The sequence below is a fragment of the Salmo salar genome, chromosome ssa04, assembly GCF_905237065.1.
Source record: "Salmo salar chromosome ssa04, Ssal_v3.1, whole genome shotgun sequence".
Classification (NCBI taxonomy): domain Eukaryota; kingdom Metazoa; phylum Chordata; class Actinopteri; order Salmoniformes; family Salmonidae; genus Salmo; species Salmo salar.
The window spans coordinates 56,323,691-56,346,985 of record NC_059445.1 but is presented as its reverse complement, the minus strand read 5'-3'; the positions used below and the strand labels follow the sequence as shown (position 1 = coordinate 56,346,985).

Sequence of the window (23,295 nt, the reverse complement as noted above, 5' to 3'; positions counted from 1 at the left end):
CTATATAAAAACAATAAAAACACAAATGTGGAGACAATGCATTTAGAAATTTGTCGAGAATTACACAAAAAAAGTTACATGTATTTCCTTTGTGGTCCAAGTTCAAACATGTTACACATTGACAGCTAACCCACATGAAAATACTATGGTCTAAATAAATGACTACACTATTATATTCACTGTATTGTTTTTGCAGACTTTACTGCAGTATTCTTGCAGACATGACTGTAGCATACTGCAGTATTTACTGTAGCGTTTTTGCAGTATACTGCACCTCTCTGATTCAGAGGGGTTGGGTTAAATGCAGAAGATGCATTCCGTTGTACAACTGACTAGGTATCCCCCTTTCCTTAAAGTGTTTTTGCCGACATGACTGTAGTATATTGTAGTAACGCCTGCCGACTATGGTTAGCTAAAATGGCACAACTACTGTTTAATGAGGGGAACACCTCAACGAGAACATAACACACACACACACACACATGTTCGTGACAGGCCACCTATTGAGTTGGGTCAACAGTTCTGAGCAATGAGCGGACCAGACAACAGCAAAAATATAAATGTTTTATTACAATTGTAACATCTAAACATTAGACAGGTTCTAGTCCGATTAAAGGGAAACAGTACAGAAGCAGATAAAGAGCAAGCAAAGTATTAAAGCTTAGAGGATTAGGTTTGCTTGTTTGACACAGATAACACATTAACAAGAGTACACCAAAATGACTTACATCTGTTACCTCCACTAGATAGCTTTCTGAAATACATTAGTGCTTTCAGAGATTCAGCTGACCAATTTCACAAGATGACAAACCATACTGCACTTCTGATGGTAGAAAACAAACAGTTAACCACTTCATTTACATCATCAATAGATATTTCTGAAATACTAATTACTTTACTTAAAAGACAGTCACCTTATTGGAGGGCGCTGCCAATAAACTGCCACCTTCACTTCGGTGTTTAAAGTCCCAAAGGATGGGACATGTTGCTAATGTGTGCAAAGTAAAAATTAGATGTGCAAGGTGTGGTGGGGATCATGAGTACGGAAAATGTGGACCTGATACTAAAGTTAAGTGTTGCAACTGTGATGGTGAGCATAGTGCAGCATATGGGGGACGTGAAGTACCAAAACAAACCATGGAAACGCAGAGGTACAAAGTAAGGAATAATGCATCCTGTGCAGAGGCTGTTTGTGAAATGAACAAGCCTTTTGATCGAAATGCTGGCTCAAATACATCAGTGGTGGCTGCTTCTATGATGACTATAGCCCATGGTGCCTCAGCCTGGTGCAATGTGATATGCAAGCATAAATGCTTGGTTACTGAGAAATCGTATCGAGAAATTGTAAATCGTATAGACTTCATAGCGTTCTTGTGTAGAGCAATCGATATGGTGCAGCGACTTTAATACACATAATAGTTTATGGGGAAGCACACATACAGATACTAATGGTATGATTGTCAAAGAAATGATGGAAGCAAGAGCATTAGTATGTCTTAATGATGGATGTGGTACAAGAGTTGATGTTGTTAGAGGAGTTACATCCTGCCTGGACCTCACAATGGCTTCTAATGCTGTTGCAGCCATGTGTGAATGGAAGGTAATGGATAATTCTGCATTTGGAGTGATCATTTCCCAATTTTTTTTGTACCATGACTGGTGATGTCACAATTCCAGATAGGATACCATTCAGAAGATGGTGCTTTCCTGAAGCGGACTGGGAAAAGTTTGGAGAACTTTGTTAAAAGTCTGTTGGATAGTTGTGTTTAAAGATTCCTGTTGATGCTCGTCACTTCTCTAATTTTGAGTGCAGGGAACTTACATATACCAGTGAGTGAAGTGGGTGAGAAAAGAAAGGTGGTTCCTTGGTGGACTGAAGATTGTACTTTGGCTATTCAACTATAGAATACTATAGTACGTACTAGTATCCCTCGATCGTGTGGTGCTGACTACAGAGTATTACGCAGGACTTTGACTTCTGAGAATCTAGTTGATTTCCAAAGGAAGAGAGCTTTAGTACGTAGGATCAATAAGTCTGTCAAGAGAAATGCATGGACACAGTTCTGCTCTACAATAGGCAGGAGTACTGAGCTGGGGAATGTTGAAGAAGATGACGGGAAGAAGCAAACGCACTCGAATTCCAGTTTTGGTTGATGGTGATAATCTGGCTGTATTAGATCAAGAAAAAGATGACATGTTGGGGAAGTCATTTGCTAATGAACGTAGTGGGGTTACTTTGAACAAAGTGTACAAGCAACGCAGGCATGCGATTTTAAATGCTCATACCAATGTGTATAAGAAGAGGGATATTGTTCACTTGTCATTGGATGCTGATTTTACATTGCATGAGGTGCGATTAGCCCTTATAGGCTGTGGATGTGTACAGTGTATTTGGAAAGTATTCAGGCCCCTTTACTCCACATTTTGTTATGTTACTGTCTTATTCTAAAATTGATTAAATCGTTTTCCCCCCTCATCAATCTACACACAGTACCCCACATTTACATAAGTATTCAGACCCTTTACTCAGTACTTTGTTGAAGCACCTTTGGCAGCGATTACAGGCTCGAGTCTTCTTGGGTATGACGCTACAAGCTTGTATTTGGGGAGTTTCTCCCATTCTTCTCTGGAGATCCACTCAAGTTCTGTCAGGTTGGATGGGGAGCGTCGCTGCACAGCTATTTTCAAGTCTCTCCAGAGATGTTCGATAGGGTTCAAGTCCGGGCTCTGACTGTGCCACTCAAGGACATTCAGAGACTTGTCCCGAAGCCACTCCTGCATTGACTTGCTTAGGGTCGTTGTCCTGTTGGAAGGTGTACCTTCACCCCAGTCTGAGGTCCTGAGCGCTCTGGAGTGGGTTTTCATCAAGGATCTCTCTGTACTTTGCTCCGTTCATCTTGCCCTTGATCCTGACTAGTCTCCCAGTCCCTGCCGCTGAAAAACATCCCCACAGAATGATGCTGCCACCACCATGATTCACCGTAGGGATGGTGCCAGGTTTCCTCCAGATGTGGTGCTTGGCATTCAGGCTAAAGAGTTCAATCTAGGTTTCATCAGACCAGAGAATCTTGTTTCTCATGGTCTGAGTCATTTAGGCGTCTTTTGGCAAACTCAAAGCGGGCTGTCTTGTGCCTTTTACTGAGGAGTGGCTTCCGTCTGGCCACTCTTCCATAAAGGCCTGTTTGGTGGAGTGCTGCAGAGATAGTTGTCCTTCTGGAAGTTTATCCCATCTCCACAGAGGAGTCAGAGTGACCAGCAGGTTCTTGGTCACCTCCCTGACCAAGGCCCTTCTCCACCCGATTGCTCAGTTTGGCTGGGTGGGCAGCTCTAGGAAAAGTCTTGGTGGTTCCAAACTTCTTCCATTTAAGAATGATGGAGGCCACTGTGTTCTTGGGGAACTTCAATGCTGCAGACATGTTTTGGTAAAATCCTGTCTCGGAGCTCTACGAACAATTCCTTCGCCCTCATGGCTTGGTTTTTGCTCTGGTTTTTGCTCTTTCCAAATCATGTCCAATCAATTGAATTTACCATAGGTGGACTCCAATCAAGTTGAAGAAACATCTCAAGGAGTGGCACAGTGGTCTATGGCACTGCATCGCAGTGCTAGAGGCATCACTACAAACCTTGCTTCTATCCCTGGCTGTATCACAACCGGCCATGATCGGGAGTCCCATAGGGCGGCGCACAATTGGCCCAGCATCGCCCGAGTTAGGGGAGGGTTTGGCCGGGGTAGGTCGCCATTGTAAATAAGAATTTGTTCTTAACTGTCTTGCCTAGTTAAATAAAGGTTAAATGAAAAATTATAATGGAAACAGGATGCACCTTAGCTCAGTTTCGAGTCTCATAGCAAAGGGTCTGAATACCTATGTAAATAAGTTATTTCTGTTTTTTATTTTTAATACATTTTAATACATGCAAACATTTCTAAAAATGTGTTTTCGCTTTGTCATTATGGGGTATTGTGTAGATTGATGAGGAAACATTTTTATTTAATACATACATTATTTAATACATTTTAGAATAAGGCCTAACAAAATGTGGAAAAAGTCAAGGGGTCTGAATACTTTCTGAATGCACTGTACAGCCCCAAGTTATGATAAATTGTGTTATGCAATGTTTAAGCATCTCCCTGATGAGGTCATAAATATTCTCCAGGGATTATTTGCACTAAACAAAAATATAAACGCAACATGCAACAATTTCAACTATTTTACTGAGTTACAGTTCATATAAGGAAATCAGTAAATTTAAATAAATTCATTAGGCCCTAATCTATGGATATCACATGACTAGGCAGGGGCGGAGCCATGGCCCACCCACTTTGGAGCCAGGTCCATCTGCTGGGGAGCCAGGCCCAGTCAATCAGAATTCGTTTTTCCCCCGAAAAGGGCTTTATTACAGACAGAAATACTCCTCAGTTTTGTCAGCTGTCCGGGTGGCTGGTCTCAGATGATCCCGCAGGTGAAGAAGATGGATGTGGAGTTCCTGGGCTGGCGTGGTTACACGTGGTCTGCGGTTGTGAGGCCGGTTGGACGTACTGCCAAATTCTCTAAAACGATGTTGGAGGCAGCTTATGGTAGAGAAATTAACATTAAATGCTCTGGCAACAGCTCTGGTGGGCATTCCCTGCAGTCAGCATGCCAATTGCACACTCCTTCAAAACTTGAGACATCTGTGGCATTGTGTTGTGACAAAACTGCACATTTTAGAGTGGCCTTTTATTGTCCCCAGCACAAGGTGCACCTTTTGTAATGATCATGCTGTTTAATCAGCTTCTTGATATGCCACACCTTTCAGGTGGATGGATTATCTTGGCAAAGGATAAAATGCTCCCTAACAGGGATGTAAACAAATTTGTGCACAAACTTTGAGAGACATATGTTTTTGTGTGCGTATAGACAGTTACTGGGATCTTTTATTTCAGCTCATAAGATATGGGACCAACACTTTACATGTTGTGTTTATATTGTTGTTTAGTATAAATAACACAAAACAAACAAAAGCAGGCGTAGAGGCTTTTGCCCACCTCTCTCTCACAGATTGACGATCATCACTTGGCCCCACCTGTGTGCTTATGAAGGCTTCACAAGGCGTTCTGGCAGAGCATTTGGCCCAGTTGCTGCTGCCCCCTGGGGATGGAGTGTAGAAGTGGTAGTGTAGTATCTACTAATGCTCCTAAGACCTAAACTACCTAACCTATTCCAAAACACTTCTTTCCCTCCTCCCTCCCTCCTCTCTTCTTCCCTCAGGTTATGGCGGCAGAGACATTCAGTCTTGTCTCTGCTGGTGCTGGTCACCCTCTTCTCCATCGCCTACTCGGTTAAAGGAACACATCAGAAGGTGAAGTGTGTGTGTGTGTGTGTGTGTGTGTGTGTGTGAGCAGCCCTGTCCACACATCATCAGGGGTTGCTAATTAACATCCCTAAGACTTTATAAAGCTGTTGTCTCCCAAAACCACAAGCTGAAAAAAATAATATTAAACTTAACACGCACTTACCTTCACCTGACCTATTTACCACATATCCACATGCCCTATTTAATCAGTACATTAGCTGTACCACATGAACAGCTAATATACTGATTACACACACACACACACGTGCGCCCTGTACCAAAATAACAACTGATGTACCACAGCAAAAGTGGCTCGAGATCCAAACAGAATTGCTTTAAGGCTGCAACAATAACCATATTATTTACCATATTAGACTCTTAAGCTCTTGTCCTAAGGTGTTACGTCATTAATTCCTGATAAGCCTAAAAACATTTGGACATGGCTGGCACTTCCCACCCAGGCTTTTTACTAGGTGATGAGAGACGCTGCTGCTGTTTTCCCGGGTTCACAGGGGTTTGCTGGGAAATAGAGTTCCGTGCCAAAAAACCTCCACAGTGTTCCCGTAATCTACACCATCACTGGCCCTTCCAGAAAACAACCTGTCTGCCCATGCTTGAGGAGGAGGTGTTGGTCCATATATAATGGAGGGAGAGATGGGCGGCGGAAGATAAAGGGAGAAGGGAAGAGAGGGAGAAATGGAAACAGAGGGAGAAAGGGAGAGAGGGAGAAAGGAATAGAGAAAGAGAGAGAGAGCTGATGAAGAGTAGGGGAAATAAACTGGGTAGGAACTGTCTTCCTGGAAGAAGAAGAATGATTCTGTTCTTCTCTCTATTTGTGTTGTTCTGAATCTGAACACTCCTACCCTACGGCCCTGTCCTCTAAACTCTCAACAACAGACACTAGCTTATATTCTCTATCTTATATTCTCACTCCCTCTCTCTCTATCACTTGCCCTCTCTCACCCCTGATGCTCTCTGCTCCTTCTCTTTCTCTCTCTCTATAACTTGCCCCCTCTGCCCCCTCTCTGTCTCTCTCTCTCTCTCTCTCACTTGCTTTCTTTCCCCCTCTCCCCACTGCTCCCCCTCCCCTCTCTTTCTGTGGTACACTTTGAGTTTCTGCCTCTCACGCTTGGCACTGCCTCCTATTTCTCGAGTAGGGTGCACACACCCACCCTCCCTCCCTCCCTCCCTCCTAGTGTCTCTCCTACTTACATTTATTTCACTCTGCCTGAGTCTCTTATGGCTGACAGTCTCTCTGTCTGTCTTTGTCCTGATGTGAAGCTGACACTGTCTGTCCCCTGTGTACAGTATGTGCAACACATGGAGAAGAGGTTCCTGTGGTGTGCCTACTGGGTAGGCTTGGGTATCCTGTCCTCTGTGGGACTGGGGACTGGCCTGCACACCTTCCTCCTCTACCTGGTAAGAACTCTCTAATATACCATGCAAATACATGCATCTACCATGTGTCCACTATGCTTAGCTTGAGCCCAAGAATGCTTTCCTATTCTGTGCAATACATGTTAATGCATCATTTGAGACTCTAAGAACACATATATACCCTACAAATGCATGCTCATATTTAAATAGCATACGCGCACCTAAGAATATTTCATATACCATGTCAAATCTATTCATACTCAAGTTGAAATATCCCCAGTGTCTGTTTTTTAATATATATATATATATATATATATATTTCATTTTTTTTCTTACTTTTAACTCTGCATTGCTGGTTAAGGGCTTGTGAGTAAGCATTTCCCGGTAAAGTCTACACCTGTTGTATTCGGTGCAAGTGACAAATAAAATGTGATTTGATTTGACGTTACTCAAGTCATTCACACTGTGTATGATGCCCATCTCAAACTCAGTGTTGATGTTTTGTGAGTTGCTGCTAAGAGACGAGAGTCTGTAATAGGCTGTAATAGGAGGTTGGAACATGGCTAAAAGTTCAAGGAGATTCCCTGTGTCTCAGAAGAGAGTGTGTGTGTTTGTGTATGTATGCATGTGTGAACGTTTGTGTGCATGCATGCGTGATGTGTGTGTGTGTGTAGAACATTGTGGTGTTAAGATCTCCTCAGTGAAGAGGCACACACTGCAGCGGGGCGGGCGGGCGGGCGGGCGGATAGCAGTAGTGTTTTGACAGGCAGTCCAAAAAAAAGAACGAGCGCACTCAGTGACCCCACTGACTGAGTGCATGCAAGGCTAGCCAACCTTTCTCTCCTCCCTCCCGTTATTTATTTTCCTTCTCTCTCCCTCTCTCCCTCTCTTTCCTCTCTCTCTCTGCTTCTCTGTCTCGCTCCACCCCTCCCTCTCCCTGTTTTGAGTGGCAGTGTGGAGCAGAGGAACAGGGGCTGGCTGGCTGTGCTGCAGATTTGGGTTCCCAAACATCTGGTAGTCTTTACCACTCTGAGAACACTATTAACACTGAGCCACCCATCTGTCATTTGGGAGCAGCATAGTCGCAGTCCCATTGCATAGCCAGTGGAGCTGAACTGGAAATTGTTAAGTGTGTCCTCCATTCTGTGTTTTTGAAAGCCAACTCTCTCTGTGCTCCTATATGTAATTTGAGAAGTTTTTATTTTGTTATTGTTTTGGGTGACCTGACTTACTTTCCAAGACGCCAGTCTGTTTTAAATGAGGATGTCGCCATCTAATGGTATTTTGTGGTAATGGATCAGCAGTTTTTCTGTGCTGTTTGAGGAATCAGTTAAAGTTGCCTGCTTTTGAATGTGAAGCTAATTGACGCTGTTGTATTTATGGAGGTTATAGACGGGTGGGTTGTTTGTGTGTAACTTTGGGGCAAATCAGAGGGGTTGGCTCAGGCTTACATTCAAAATTCATTATTTGACAACAAGTAAACTATATTTAGTTTCTAAATGTTTATTGACAACATAAATACAAATGCATCATTACAGTTATTGGTTAGCTAGCTAGGGAATTTTAGCCATATTAGCATAGACGTGACATAAGTCAAAACACCTCAAAACAAGACATGGTATCAAGAACAAGATGAAACTAGCTGAAACGAGCCACTAACTATTCCCCACATGGCAGCTTCTTGTCATTTCTGCTAGCTATCTGATGTTCAGAATCATAGCAACACACAGCAGTATTTCCCCCCTGTATTCATTTAACAGGACAACACTGGAGATTTGATGAGGACAAGGCTGGAGATCACTCTGTCATGCTGATTGAGTTCAAATAACAGACTGGAAGCTTCAAAAGGAGGGTGGTGCTTGGAATCATTGTTCTTCCTCTGTCAACCTTGGTTACCTGCAAGAAAACATGTGCTGTCATCATTGCTTTGCACAAAAAGGGCTTCACAGGCAAGGATATTGATGCCAGTAAGATTGCACCTAAATCAACCATTTATCGGATCATCAAGAACTTCAAGGAGAGCAGTTAAATTGTTGTAAAGAAGGCTTCAGGGCGCCCAAGAAAGTCCAGCAAGCGCCAGGACTGTCTCCTAAAGTTGATTCAGCTGCGGGATCGGGGCACCACCAGTACAGAGCTTGCTCAGGAATGGCAGCAGGCAGGTGTGAGTGCATCTGCGTGCACAGTGAGGCAAAGACTTTTGGAGGATGGCCTGGTGTCAAGAAGGGCAGCATCAGGGACAGACTGATATTCTGCAAAAGGTACAGGGATTGGACTGCTGAGGACTGGGGTAAAGTCATTTTCTCTGATGAATCCCCTTTCCGATTGTTTGGGGCATCCGGAAAAAAGCTTGTCCGGAGAAGACAAGGTGAGCGCTACCATCAGTCCTGTGTCATGCCAACAGTAAAGCATCCCGAGACCATTCATGTGTGGGGTTGCTCCTCAGCCAAGGGAGTGGGCTCACTCACAATTTTGCCTAAGAACACAGCCATGAATAAAGAATTGTACCAACACATCCTCCGAGAGCAACTTCTCCCAACCATCCAGGAACAGTTTGGTGACGAACAATGCCTTTTCCAGCATGATGGAGCACCTTGCCATAAGGCAAAAGTGACAACTAAGTGGCTCAGGGGAACAACACATCGATATTTTGGGTCCAAGGCCAGGAAACTCCCCAGACCTTATCCCATTGAGAACTTGTGGTCAATCCTCAAGAGGCGGGTGGACAAACAAAAACGCACAAATTCTGACAAACTCCAAGCATTGATTATGCAAGAATGGGCTGCCATCAGTCAGGATGTGGCCCAGAAGTTAATTGACAGCATGCCAGGGCGGATTGCAGAGGTAATATGGTATGGTGCCACAGGCTATGGTAAAACATTTTTTTACAAATAAACATATTTCTTGGGTGGTTTTATAGATTGATGGCTTGGGCAACATTTGATTTTAACAAATGTTTTAGTTAAAACCCTTTTACGCTTTGAATCAGACTATATGGATAGGGCTAAATTGAAATGGTTCTTATAGAAGAAATATGAAATTCATAACCATGGTAGCAATTGGAAGGGAACAGTTTCGAGATTATGGCAAAATTATTAGACCAAAGGTGAGGACACAACAGTTCACCAGACACAAGACTGAATCCAAACATTACACTGTTGATTTAATGTGAATATTACATCTACTGTACTTTTCGCCTCATTTGTTTACAACAAAATCAGAAGATTCTCTGGATACATTCAGTAACATAGGAATATTCCTGTAAAATGTGGGGTATTTGGTGCAACATAAGACAATGACAAGGGTTTGAGTGAGAGGACTAACTGGTGTCTCCAAGTGACTACACACCTCTCTAAAGTGTGCACTTATTAAGTAATTTCAATGCACTTTTATGACTCAAAGAAGAGTCTTTAACTATAAGGTGTTTTGTTGAGCTCTCCTAGCTTTGCCATTGGGGAACTGAAGCAGGCACACTTGTAGTTGTTTTATTTGAAGAACAACCCCACATCCCAGCCCTCAAACAATTCATGTTGTTGTTCACGCAATCCAAAAACGGTCCATTATAAATCACAATCTGGGTCAGGTGGGCATCATTTGAAATTCTGTTCTATTGCCAACATGACTAGCTAAGTTATAAAATACAACAGTACAGTGTTAGGCTTTCCCAATGCAACTCAGGGAAACAGATCATCATTTTGGTGCTCATAGAAAGGAGTCATGATTGCATTCAGGTGCTTGTGCCGTGGCTAATTTTCTTCACAGTAGACAAACATAGGCTCATTCTGTTTCAGAACAGCCAAGGGTATGACGCCATGTCATCTGGAAATGTGATATGGAAGTGTGAAGTGCACATTTGGACTCATAGATGTTTGTTTGCTTGTATGACATCAAAGGGGTATTTATTATAATCCTCAAGGTCTTATCTTTCAAAATACATAGAGTCCTCTTAATGTATAGCATTTCCCTCACTCAGACAACAAAAAAGTTGCCCAATTAGTGGGAGGACTGGGGCAACTGCTTGTCATGTAAGGTGCTCAAGTTCAGAACAGCTGTCAGTTCAAGTTCAGAACAGCTGTCAGTCAAAACCCATACAGCAGTGTGAAGCGCAGATGCAGAGCTCTGATGTCATGAATAGCATGTTACTGTACAGACACTGCGTTTCAATATAGGAATTATGACAGTCTTATAATTGTTTTGTTTTTAAAGCCCCCGTGACACCCCCTTCCGTGACCTTTGCCACCGCTGCAACAACAAAAAATCTATGAGAAACACTGCATAGCCTTTTCCCTATTTGAGTGCATAATGTTTGTGATGTTGCGTCGGAAGATTTGGATCATTGTGGGTTTGTCCTCTCCTACTCACAGAGGCCTTGGTAGAACCATAGACTTATGGTTAGAACACTGCTCCTTATCTGATCAATCTTGTTCTGACTGCTATAGAAAATGTTCACTACTACAGGAAATCATATGTATGTCGGTTATGAGTTTCGCAATGTTTGATGGTTGCATTGACTTATTTTCCCTTTCCAGATAGTGTCTTCTACTTCACAATGGTTGATGCATCTTTCCTGCTTGGGTTCACAGGGTTCACTGTAAACCCACTTTTGAGAGCAGGAGTTGGCACCATTTATCTGTGAATGTGAATAAGATGCTGTATGCAGTGCATGTAGAGCAGGGATGGGCAACCCTTTCGTAGGCCCGCGGACCAACTAATAAAAAAAAATATATATACACTACCGTTCAAAAGTTTGGGGTCACTTAGAAATGTCCTTGTTGTTGAAAGAAAAGCACATATTTTGTCCATTAAAATAACATCAAATTGATCAGAAATACAGTGTAGACATTAATGTTGTAAATGACTATTGTAGCTGGAAACGGCAGATTTTTTTATGGAATATCTACATAGGCGTACAGAGGCCCATTATCAGCAACCATCACTCCTGTGTTCCAATGACATGTTGTGTTAGCTAATCCAAGTTTATCATTTTAAAAGGCTAATTGATCATTAGAAAACCCTTTTGCAATTATGTTAGCACAGCTGAAAACTGTTGTCCTGATTTAAAGAAGCAATAAAACTGGCCTTCTTTAGACTAATTGTGTATCTGGAGCATCAGCATTTGTGGGTTCGATTACAGGCTCAAAATGGCCAGAAACAAATAACTTTCTTCTGAAACTCGTCAGTCTATTTTTGTTCTGAGAAATGAAGGCTATTCCATGCAAGAAACTGAAGATCTCGTATAATGCTGTGTACTACTCCCTTCACAGAACAGCGCAAACTGGCTCTAACCAGAATAGAAAGAGGAGTGGGAGGCCCTGGTGCACAACTGAGTAAGAGGACAAGTACATTAGAGTATCTAGTTTGAGAAACAGACACCTCACAAGTCCTCAATTGGCAGCTTCATTAAATAGTACTCGCAAAACACCAGTCTCAACATCAACAGTGAAGAGGCAACTCCGGGATGCTGGCCTTCTAGGCAGAGTGGCAAAGAAAAAGCCGTATCTCAGACTGGCCAATAAAAATAAAAGATTAAGATGGGCAAAAGAACACAGACACTGAACAGAAGGCCAGCATCCTGGACTCACCTCTTCACTGTTGATGTTGAGACTGGTGTTTTGTGGGTACTATTTAATGAAGCTGCCAGTTGAGGACTTGTGAGGCGTCTTTTCACAGTAGTGTATAAAATATATAAAAATATACAGTACCAGTCAAAAGTTTGGACACACCTACTCATTCCAGGGTTTTTATTTATTTATACAAATTTCTACATTGTAGAATAATAGTGAAGACATCAAAACTGTGAAATAATACATATGGAATCATGTAGTAACCAAAAAAGTGTTAAACAATTCAAAATATATTTTATATTTGAGATTCTTCAAATTTTTATTTAATACATTTTTTATTTAACATTTATTTAACTAGGCAAGTCAGTTAAGAACCAAATTCGTATTTACAATTACGGCCTACTGCAGGGACGGGGGCCTGGGATTAAAAATAAAATTAAATGAAAGTAGGTAGAGACAACAATACATCACGCAAAGCAGCCACAACTGTCAGTAAGAGTGTCCATGATTGAGTCTTTGAATGAAGAGATTGAAATAAAACTGTCCAGTTTGAGTGTTTGTTGCAGTTCCTTCCAGTCGCTAGCGGCAGCGAACTGAAAAGACGAGCGACCCAGGGATGTGTGTGCTTTGGGGACCTTTAACAGAATGTGACTATAGCCAACCTTTGCCTTGAAGACAGCTTTGCACACTCTTGGCATTCTCTTAACCAGCTTCATGAGGTAGTCACCTGGAATGCATTTCAACTAACAGGTGTGCCTTGTTAAAAGTACATTTGTGGAATTTCTTTCCTTAATGTGTTTGAACCAATCAGTTAAGTTGTGACAAGTTATGTGTGGTATACAGAAGATAGCCCTATTTGGTAAAAGACCAAGTCCATATTATGGCAAGAACAGCTCAAATAACCAAAGAGAAATGACAGCCCATCATTACTTTAAAACATGAAGGTCAGTCAATATGGAAAATTTCAAGAACTTTGAAAGTTTCAATTGCAGTCGCAAAAACCATCAAGCGCTATGATGAGGACCGCCACAGGAAAGGAAGTTCATTAGAGTTCACTGCACATCAGATTACATCCCAAATAAATGCTTCACAGAGTTCAAGTAACAGTCACATCTCAACATCAACTGTTCAGAGGAGACTGTGTGAATCAGGCCTTCATGGTCGAATCCACTACTAAAGTATATCAATAAGAAGAAGAGTACTGCTTGGGCCAACACAAGAAATGGACATTAGACCGGTGGAAAACTGTTTTTTGGTCTGATGAGTCAAAATTCGAGATTTTTGGTTCCAACCGCCATGTCTTTGTGAGACACAGAGTAGGTGAACGGATGATCTCTGCATGTGTGGTTCCCACAGTGAAGCATGGAGGAGGAGGTATGATGGTGTGGGGGTGCTTTGCTGGTGACACTGTTAGTGATTTATTTTGAATTCCAGGCACACTAAACCAGCATGGCTACCACAGCATTCTGCAGCGATACGCCATCCCATCTGGTTTGCGCTTAGTGGGACTATCATTTGTTTTTCAACAGGACAATGACCCAACACACCTCCAGGCTGTGTAAGGGCTATTTGAACAAGAAGGAGAGTGATGGAGTGCTGCATCAGATGACCTGGCCTCCACAATCACCGACCTCAACCCAATTGAGATGGTTTGGGATGAGTTGGACCGCAGAGGGAAGTAAAAGCAGCCAACAAGTGCTCAGCATATGTGGGAACTCCTTTAAGACTGTTGGAAAAGCATTCCTCGTGAAGCTGGTTGAGAAAATGCCAAGAGTGTGCAAAGCTGTCATCAAGGCAAAGTGTTGCTGTTTTGAAGAATCTGTGGAACACTTTTTTGCTTACTACATGATTCCATAGGTGTTATTTCATAGTTTTGATGTCTTCACTAGTATTCTACAATGTAGAAAATAGTAAAAATAAAGAAAAACCCTTGAAAGTAAGTGTGTCCAAACTTTTGACTGTTACTGTCATATATGTCATGACTTCTGCCGAAGTCGATGCCTCTCCTTGTTCGGGCGGTGTTCGGCAGTCGACGTCGCCGGTCTTCTAGCCATCGCCGATCCATTTGTTTTGTCTCGATTTCCCACACACCTGGTTCTCATTTCCCTCATTATGTGTTGTGTATTTAACCCTCTGTTTCCCCCATGTCTTTGTGTGGTATTGTTTATCTGTTTTCATGTATGCACACGTTAGGCTGGTTGCGCTGGGTTATGTTCAACCTGTATTTGTATTTCGTGTTTGTTTGTGCCGTGTGCTTTTGGTTCGCCAAATAAAAGGCTCCGTTTTGCTACCAGATATCTGCTCTCCTGCGCCTGACTTCCTACAGACCTTCACGCATATATATATATATATACTCAGCAAAAAAAGAAACTGCCCTTTTTCAGGACCCTGTCTTTCAAAGATAATTCACAAAAATCCAAATAACTTCACAGATCTTCATTGTAAAGGGTTTAAACACTGTTACCCATGCTTGTTCAATGACCCATAAACAATGAATGAACATGCACCTGTGGAACGGTCGTTAAGACACTAACAGCTTACAGACGGTAGGCAATTAAGGTCACAGTAATGAAAATTTAGGACACTAAAGAGGCCTTTCTACGGACTCTGAAAAACACCAAACGAAAGATGCCCAGGGTCCTTGCTCATCTGCGTGAACGTGCCTTAGGCATGCTGCAAGGAGGCATGAGGACTGCAGATGTGGCCAGAGCAGTAAATTGCAATGTCCATACTGTGAGACGCCTAAGACAGCGCTACAGGGAGACAGGACGGACAGCTGATCATCCTCGCAGTGGCAGACCATGTGTAACAACACCTGCACAGGATCGGTACATCCGAACATCACACCTGCAGGACAGGTACAGGATGGCAACAACAACTGCATGAGTTACACCAGGAACGCACAATCCCTCCTCTATTACTAGTTTATCTAGCCTGTCCTGCGTTGCATATAATCGATGCGGTGCGCATTCGCGAAAAAGGATGGTCGTTGCTCCAACTTGTACCTAACCATAAACATCAATGTCTTTCTTAAATCAATACACAAGTATATATTTTTTAACCTGCATATTTAGTTAATATTGCCTGCTAACATGAATTTCTTTTAACTAGGGAAAATGTGTCACCTCTGCTACAGAGTCAGGGTATATGCAGCAGTTTGGACCGCCTGGCTCGTTGCGAACTGTGAAGACTATTTCTTCCTAACAAAGACAGCCATCTTCACCAAACGGGGGATGATTTAACAAAAGCGCATTTGCAAAAAAAGCACAATCGTTGCACGATTGTACCTAACCATAAACATCAATGCCTTTCTTAAAATCAATACACAGAAGTATATATTTTTAAACCTGCATATTTAGCTAAAAGAAATCCAGGTTAGCAGGCAATAATAACCAGGTGAAATTGTGTCACTTCTCTTCCATTCATTGCACACAGAGTCAGGGTATATGCAACAGTTTGGGCCACCTGGCTCGTTGCGAACTAATTTGCCAGAATTTTACGTAATTATGACATAACATTGAAGGTTGTGCAATGTAACAGGAATATTTAGACTTATGGATGCCACCCGTTAGATAAAATACGGAACGGTTCCGTATTTCACTGAAAGAATAAACGTGATAGTTTCCGGATTCGACCATATTAATGACCTAAGGCTCGTGTTTCTGTGTGTTATTATGTTATAATTAAGTCTATGATTTGATAGAGCAGTCTGACTGAGCGATGGTAGGCACCAGCAGGCTCGTAAGCATTCATTCAAAACAGCACTTTCGTGCATTTTGCCAGCAGCTCTTCGCAATGGATTGCGCTGTGTATGACTTCAAGCCTATCAACCCCCGAGATTAGGCTGGTGTAACCGATATGAAATGGCTAGCTAGTTAGCGGGTGCGCACTAATAGCGTTTCAAACGTCACTCGCTCTGAGACTCGGAGTAGTTGTTTCCCTTGCTCTACATTGGTAACGCTGCTTCGAGGGTGGCTGTTGTCGATGTGTTCCTGGTTTGAGCCCAGGTAGGAGCGAGGAGAGGGACGGAAGCTATACTGTTACACTGGCAATACTAAAGTGCCTATAAGAACATCCAATAGTCAGAGGTATATGAAATAAAAATCGTATAGAGAGAAATAGTCCTATAATTCCTATAATAACTACAACCTAAAACTTCTTACCTGGGAATATTGAAGACTCATGTTAAAAGGAACCACCAGCTTTCATATGTTCTCATGTTCTGAGCAAGGAACTTAAACGTTAGCTTTCTTACATGGCACATAATGCACTTTTACTTTCTTCTCCAACACTTTGTTTTTGCATTATTTAAACCAAATTGAACATGTTTCCTTATTTATTTGAGGCTAAATTGATTTTATTGATGTATTATATTAAGTTAAAATAATAGTTCATTCAGTATTGTTGTAATTGTCATGATTACAAATATATTTGTAAAAGAAATTGGCCGATTAATCGGTATCGGGTTTTATGGACCTCAAATAATCGGTATCGGTATCGGCGGCGAAAAATCATAATCGGTCGACCTCTATTACACATGTTAAGTTTGCTGAAAATAAACACAGTTGACAGTGAGAGGACATTTTTCTTTTTTTTGCTGAGTTTATATCTGGGGAAGTAGGTGAAGTGATTGGTGTACGTCGACTGACCTGGATGGAGTAAGGAAACCCACTCCGTTCGTATTATAGCTTTTTCTCATAAGTCTCTCCCTTTCATGTAAAGCTAGGCTTTATGAGATACCCAGTTAGAGCCTTTGCACAAGCCCCTCCAGTGTTATAAATGCAAAAGATTTGGGCTTGTATCAAGTGTATGAAGACAGGAAGAGGGCACGACAAAACCTATTCCACCCTCAGGAGACTGAAAAGATTTGGTATGGGTCCTCAGATCCTCAAAAGGTTCTACAGCTGCACCATCGAGAGCATCCTGATGGGCTGCATCACTGCCTGGTATGGCAACTTCTTGGCCTCTGACCGCAAGGCAGAGATACCTCCAGCAGCGTGTGTGCATTTACTCAGTGAGAGGACGTTTCTTTTTTTTGCTGAGTTTATATATATATATTTATTATTATTATTATTGTTATTATTTATTTATTTTTTAAAAAAATTTTTACTCAGTCGGGGTCTCAACTTACTGTTGACAGTTAGAGTAATAGAATACGCAAGGTGCAATTTCAAAATTTGGTGGGCATCAGCCGTCACTAAATTAGCCCATGTCGGCCCATGATTGGTAAGTTAGTCTAGCGAGCCACTCATGATGAGTTCTGTTTTTTTGTGGGCCCCACCACCATCAAAGTTGCCCATCCCTGATGTAGAGGTACTCTCTCCTTTAGGAGGTAACACCATTGGACTCAGTTATAGCAGTCCTATAGGAAGAGTCACTGAGAGGTCATGATGTCACAGGGATTCCTATATTAACCAGAGCTTCCTGTGGACATTGTACAAAACAAGATGATTCCTAAGGACATAAAGGGCTCTGCTTATGAGGTGTCTTATGACTTGAGTGTCATCATGTGACTCTCAGTTCCTGTGTCTGATATAGTGGCATGAGATGAGACAGAGGCCTCTGTTCTAAAAGGCAATGTCTTTTCTATTCATTTATGTCTGAAATATACAGGATGTGGCGCTCTCCTGATCGCAATGGTGATTCTGTATAATATCCCAATAGTGTGTTGTACCATCAGCACTCAGCAGAGGGAGATAGTATCAGGACAACTTCAGCGCTGACTCTGACTCACTCAGACAGTGAAGAGGAGAATCTCCTGTTCACTGACATTTAAATTTCTGCACTTGTCTGCTTTGTGTTTGTGTCCCAGTGAGACTGTGAGCTACTGAGTATATATGGACAAGACTGGCTATTGGATAAACACACACATGCCCCCTGTCCTAGGTTGAAGAGTTTGGGGCGGCAGGTAGTGGTTAGAGCATTGGGCTGGTAACCGAAAGGTTGCTGGATCGAATCCCCGAGTTGAAAAGGTAAAAATCTGTTGTTCTGCCCCTGAACAAGGCAGTTAACCCACTGTTCCCCGGTAGACCGTCATTGTAAATTAGAATTTGTTCTTAACTGACTTGCCTAGTTAAATAAAGGTTAAATAAAAAATATGATTCACCCGGCTGCTTAGAAAGTACTGCTCTTAAAAACAATAGAGTTGTGAATGCACCTCAAAACCAGAGGGTCGGCAGAGAGACCGTGATGACCTTAGTTTTCCTGTTATGTGTGTGTGTTCAGTCTCAGCTCAGACACATGACTCAGCGCTCCTGCTTCTGGACCATCTGCTCCAGCAACACAGCCTTTATTTACAGAGCCTATCCCCTCTTTACTTTACCCACCCTCTCAACCCATCCACCCACACAGCGGGCACAGTTCTCACAGCACGGGCCTGGGGTGGAGGCGTCCCTGTGCCAGGGCACATGAGAGGGGGAGGAAGGAGGGGATGGAGGAAGGGGAGAGAAAGGGGGAGGGAGGCGCTGTGACTTGCTGAGGCGTGGTTCCCCACTAACTGGATCTCTGACACAACAGTCTCCACTCCCATGGGGTTTAGGTCCCAGAAAACACACATCCTACACACACTTCTACGTCTTTGTCCTATACCTGAGTCCATCAGTAACTACGATGAAAGTGGTGATGATGATGAGGATGATGATGAAGACTATGAGTGATTACCCTCTTGTCACAGCATCTAGAGGAGTTGTTTTGTTTGTTTGTATCATGTGTTTTGTCAACCACGACTGATGTGTCAGTATATCATATGAATCCAGTTTTAATGGGCCTGGGTGATGGATGACTGGGACTTGGGGAAATCTAGGCAAAGCTGTAAATAGTTTTGACGAGAGCTCATTTGAGTCATCCACCATTAAGTTGCATTCAATAATGGCTTTTGTCATTAAGTAATTATGGGAAGCTTAGAAAATTGCTGTGATTAACAGTAAATCAACAGCAACAAAGTATTAAAAAAAACATTATATTCGAAGTCGAACACATTTGTGTTTGGATAAAAGCAACCACGTGCCCCAGGGCCCCGACCTCCAGCCCCCGCCCCCCAGATAGCATATGAACATGTCATAAGCAAAGACAATGTGTAGAATAGCTGGAAATTAGCTTTAAAACTGCAAAGGTTTCTCTTATGACTTGTGAAGAATAGCATGAGATGAGCTATAAAATAGCACATTTTTCTCTGTCCCAAAGGCAAAATGCGCAGAATTGCAGGAAATGTGCTTTAAAACGGCAAAATGTTCTCTAAGCCTCATGAAAAAAAATTGTAGAGTAGAATGATAAAACTGCAAATCTTTCTCTGTGAACAGAGGTACGGTAGGTGCCCCAGGGCCCCAAATGAGGTAGTTCGGCCGTGTGTGTGTGTGTGTGTGTTTTATGACTATCACTATAATGTCAGTTAAACCTGCAGAAAACGCTAGCTGTTCTTGGTATTATAAAAAGACTATAGTGTTTGTCTAAGCAGTGTGATTTACCATGTCTTGTCTTTCAGAAATAACCCAGAGGATTAGATAAATAAAGGAGACATTCTGTAGTTTTCTATATCCAGACTTGTAGGATTTTCTAAATTACACGTTGTAGAATGGTTTGCATAGCTTAAACACATTTTCCCCAGAAAAGCCCCTGAAATTAAGTTTTACTGTTGACCAACACAGCTCAAATTAACAACAACACTGTGTAAGAGCGTGCCAACCAACATCTGTAGTATCTTTCCACTCAGTCATATCAGTGCTGGACTATTGTCTAGTTAGAAATCTAGATGCCTATCACATTCAGAGTCATGCAGACACCTACACAGTACAAAGCCATTTAAATTCATCCAGAGAAACAAATGAACAAACTCCATTACACCCACACTGACACTCACATTTCCTCTGAAACACACGCACATGCATGCACACACACACACGCAAGCACGTACGCATGCACACACACAGACACTTTTCACACTCTCAAACAAGCACCCTCACACGAGCACACACACACAGGTGAACACACACTAGAGGTTGACATGGGAATAGGACTCCCGTGGGTCTTACAGGATTCTGTCAGGAATGGGATTCAATTTCTAGAGTCAAGTTCGAGACAGGATAGGACTGGATCAACAGTCTACAGGAATGGGAAGAACAGGAATAGTTATAAACTGAGTTTTTTGGGCGGAAATATGTCATGTATGGAGCATTTCATGAAAACAACAACTGTGTAGGCTAAATAATGTTTTACTTAAGAAATCAAATCAAATTGTATTGGTCACATAGACATATTTAGCTGATGTTATGTGGGTATAGTGAAATTCTTGTGTTCCTAGCTCCAACAGTGCAGTAGTACCTAACAATACACACTAATCTAAACGAATGGAATTAAGAAATATATAAATATTAGATCGAGCAATGTCGGAGTGGCATTGACTAAAATAGAGTAGGATAGAATACAGTATAACAGATGAGTAAAGCAGTATGTAAACATTATTTAAACATTATTAAAGTGACTAGCATTCCATTAGTAAAGTGGCCAGTGATTCCATGTCTATGTATATAGGACAGCAGCCTCTAAGGTGCAGGGTTATGTAACCGGGTGGAAGCCGGATAGTGATGACTATTTAACAGTCTGATGGCCTTGAGATAGAAGCTGTTTTTCATTCTCTCGGTCCCAGCTTTGATAAACCTGTACTGACCTCGTCTTCTGGATGGTAACGGGGTGAACAGGTAGTGGCTCGGGTGGTTGATGTCCTTGATGATCTTTTTGGCCTTCCTGTGACATCGGGTGCTGTAGGTGTCCTGGAGAGCAAGTCGTTTGCCCCCGGTGATTTGTTGGGCAGACCGCACTACCCTCTGGAGAGCCCTGCGGTTGCGGGTGTTGCAGTTGCTGTACCAAGCGATAATACAGCCCGACAGGATGATCTGACCTGTTTCAATACGCAGAGGCAATATCCCTGATCTGACCAGTTTCAATACGCAGAGGCAATATCCCTGATCTGACCTGTTTCAATACGCAGAGGCAATATCCCTGATCTGACCTGTTTCAATACGCAGAGGCAATATCCCTGATCTGACCAGTTTCAATACGCAGAGGCAATATCCCTGATCTGACCTGTTTCAATACGCAGAGGCAATATCCCTGATCTGACCTGTTTCAATACGCAGAGGCAATATCCCTGATCTGACCTGTTTCAATAAGCAGAGGTATCACGTCCTGACCAGTAAAAGGGGTTGTTTGTTATTGTAATTTGGTTAGGACGTGGCAGGGGGTGTTTGTTTAGTGTGTTTCGGTTTTTTTGGGGCAATGTTCTATGTTAGTATATTTCTATGTCTTTGTCTATTTAGTCTATTTCTATGTTCAGGGTTTTTGGTTTGGCCTTCAATTAGAAGCAGCTGTTCTTCGTTGCTTCTAATTGGAGGTCATATTTAAGTAGGGGTTTTTGTCACTGTGTTTGTGGGTAGTTGTTTCCTGTTCCGTGTATAGCGTGTTGCCTTACAGGACTGTCTTCGTCGGTGTTTGTTATTTTGTTCAGTGTTCACATTCCTTCTCAATAAAAGAAGATGAGTATACACATTCCCGCTGCATTTTGGTCTAATCCATATGACGAATGTTACAAGAGGCAATATCCCTGATCTTACCTTTTTCAATACGCAGAGGCAATATCCCTGATCTTACCTGTGCACACAGCGATCTCTTGTTTTTAGATAGGTTATACATAATATCTCTCACACACGAATTCATCCTTAATCAAACAGAAGGTTCTCATTTTGGGTTTATGATTAATCTCCTCCACCCATTCTTTTTTATATTGCATCAACAGTTTTTTTTTAAACATATCTATGTCTCCCTTAACTCCCAGACTGTCGAAAAAGGTCAGCCATTTCAGTTGCCTATGCTCCCCCTATGGATAGACCCCATTGAAAAAATGTACTAGCTATTCTGGCAGTAGGCATATCCAACAACCTATTCCAAAGTCTCACCATACACACCTTCCATCTCACCTCACAGGGTTCTCAGCCCATGTCCACAGTTATTGCAAGTATAGGTGCAAACTTGTGGACACCTAAAAAGTAACGTACTGCTCTGTTATGGACATGTTAATTTTTTAGATACCTTTTAGCACCCCACACTCCTGCTGAATAGTCCAGAACAGGACACAATCATGTCTGATACAGTTTGGAATACGTAGCATAACCAATATCTTTCAGTGTTTTTCTTTTTCCAATAACTCTCCCAAGAGCTCTACTTGCTGAGTCGGCCAGGGCAGATGTTGTGTGTAGAAAGGTAATGTGTTCATCAACAAAAAGACCCAAATATTTATAAATGCTAGTAAACTCAAGAATGTCTTCACCAAAACAAAACTGCAAAACACTTCTCTTAGTACCTGGTTTTCTAAAAGTCATTATCCGTGTTTTATTCTGTTAATCATGAGTCTCCGTCTTTTACTCCAATTGACTGCACATAATGACATGTTCTGCAGGTCTTGTTCAGTTTCTGCCATCTAAATAATATCATCAGCATGTAAGATGTCAGGATTAAAAGGCTAACAAGCTGGCGGAATGGGTGAGTGAATATTGTTTCCTGTCATAATGTGCCCTGTCATTTGCCACAGGCAGCCCTTGGCAGCTGTAGAACACAGTGGAATATGGTTGAGTTTTCAAGAAGACAAGAGCGACAAATCTATGGTGGTGGATATGTGTTCCATGCTTATCCAGTAGAGGAACACACTGGCTCTTTATCCAGTAAAGGAACACACTGGCTCTTTATCCAGTAAAGGAACACACTGGCTCTTTATCCAGTAGAGGAACACACTGGCTCTTTATCCAGTAGAGGAACACACTGGCTCTTTATCCAGTAGAGGAACACACTGGCTCTTTATCCAGTAGAGGAACACACTGGCTCTTTATCCAGTAGAGGAACACACTCGCTCTTTATCCAGTAGAGGAACACACTGGCTCTTTATCCGGTAGAGGAACACACTGGCTCTTTATCCAGTAGAGGAACACACTGGCTCTTTATCCGGTAGAGGAACACACTGGCTCTTTATCCGGTAGAG

General features: G+C 42.2%; 1 protein-coding gene across 3 annotated transcripts in view; it reads left to right on the top strand.

Annotated features, from left to right (window-relative positions):
- LOC106603519 (vacuole membrane protein 1) overlaps positions 1-23,295 on the top strand; it is a 110,853-nt gene that overhangs the window by 19,783 nt on the left and 67,775 nt on the right. For all 3 annotated transcript variants that reach the window (XM_014197320.2, XM_014197321.2, XM_045717121.1), the window contains exons 4-5: positions 5,250-5,340; positions 6,643-6,753. In XM_014197320.2, the coding sequence (XP_014052795.1) occupies positions 5,250-5,340; positions 6,643-6,753 (202 nt within the window). The remainder of the gene's footprint in view (positions 1-5,249; positions 5,341-6,642; positions 6,754-23,295) is intronic.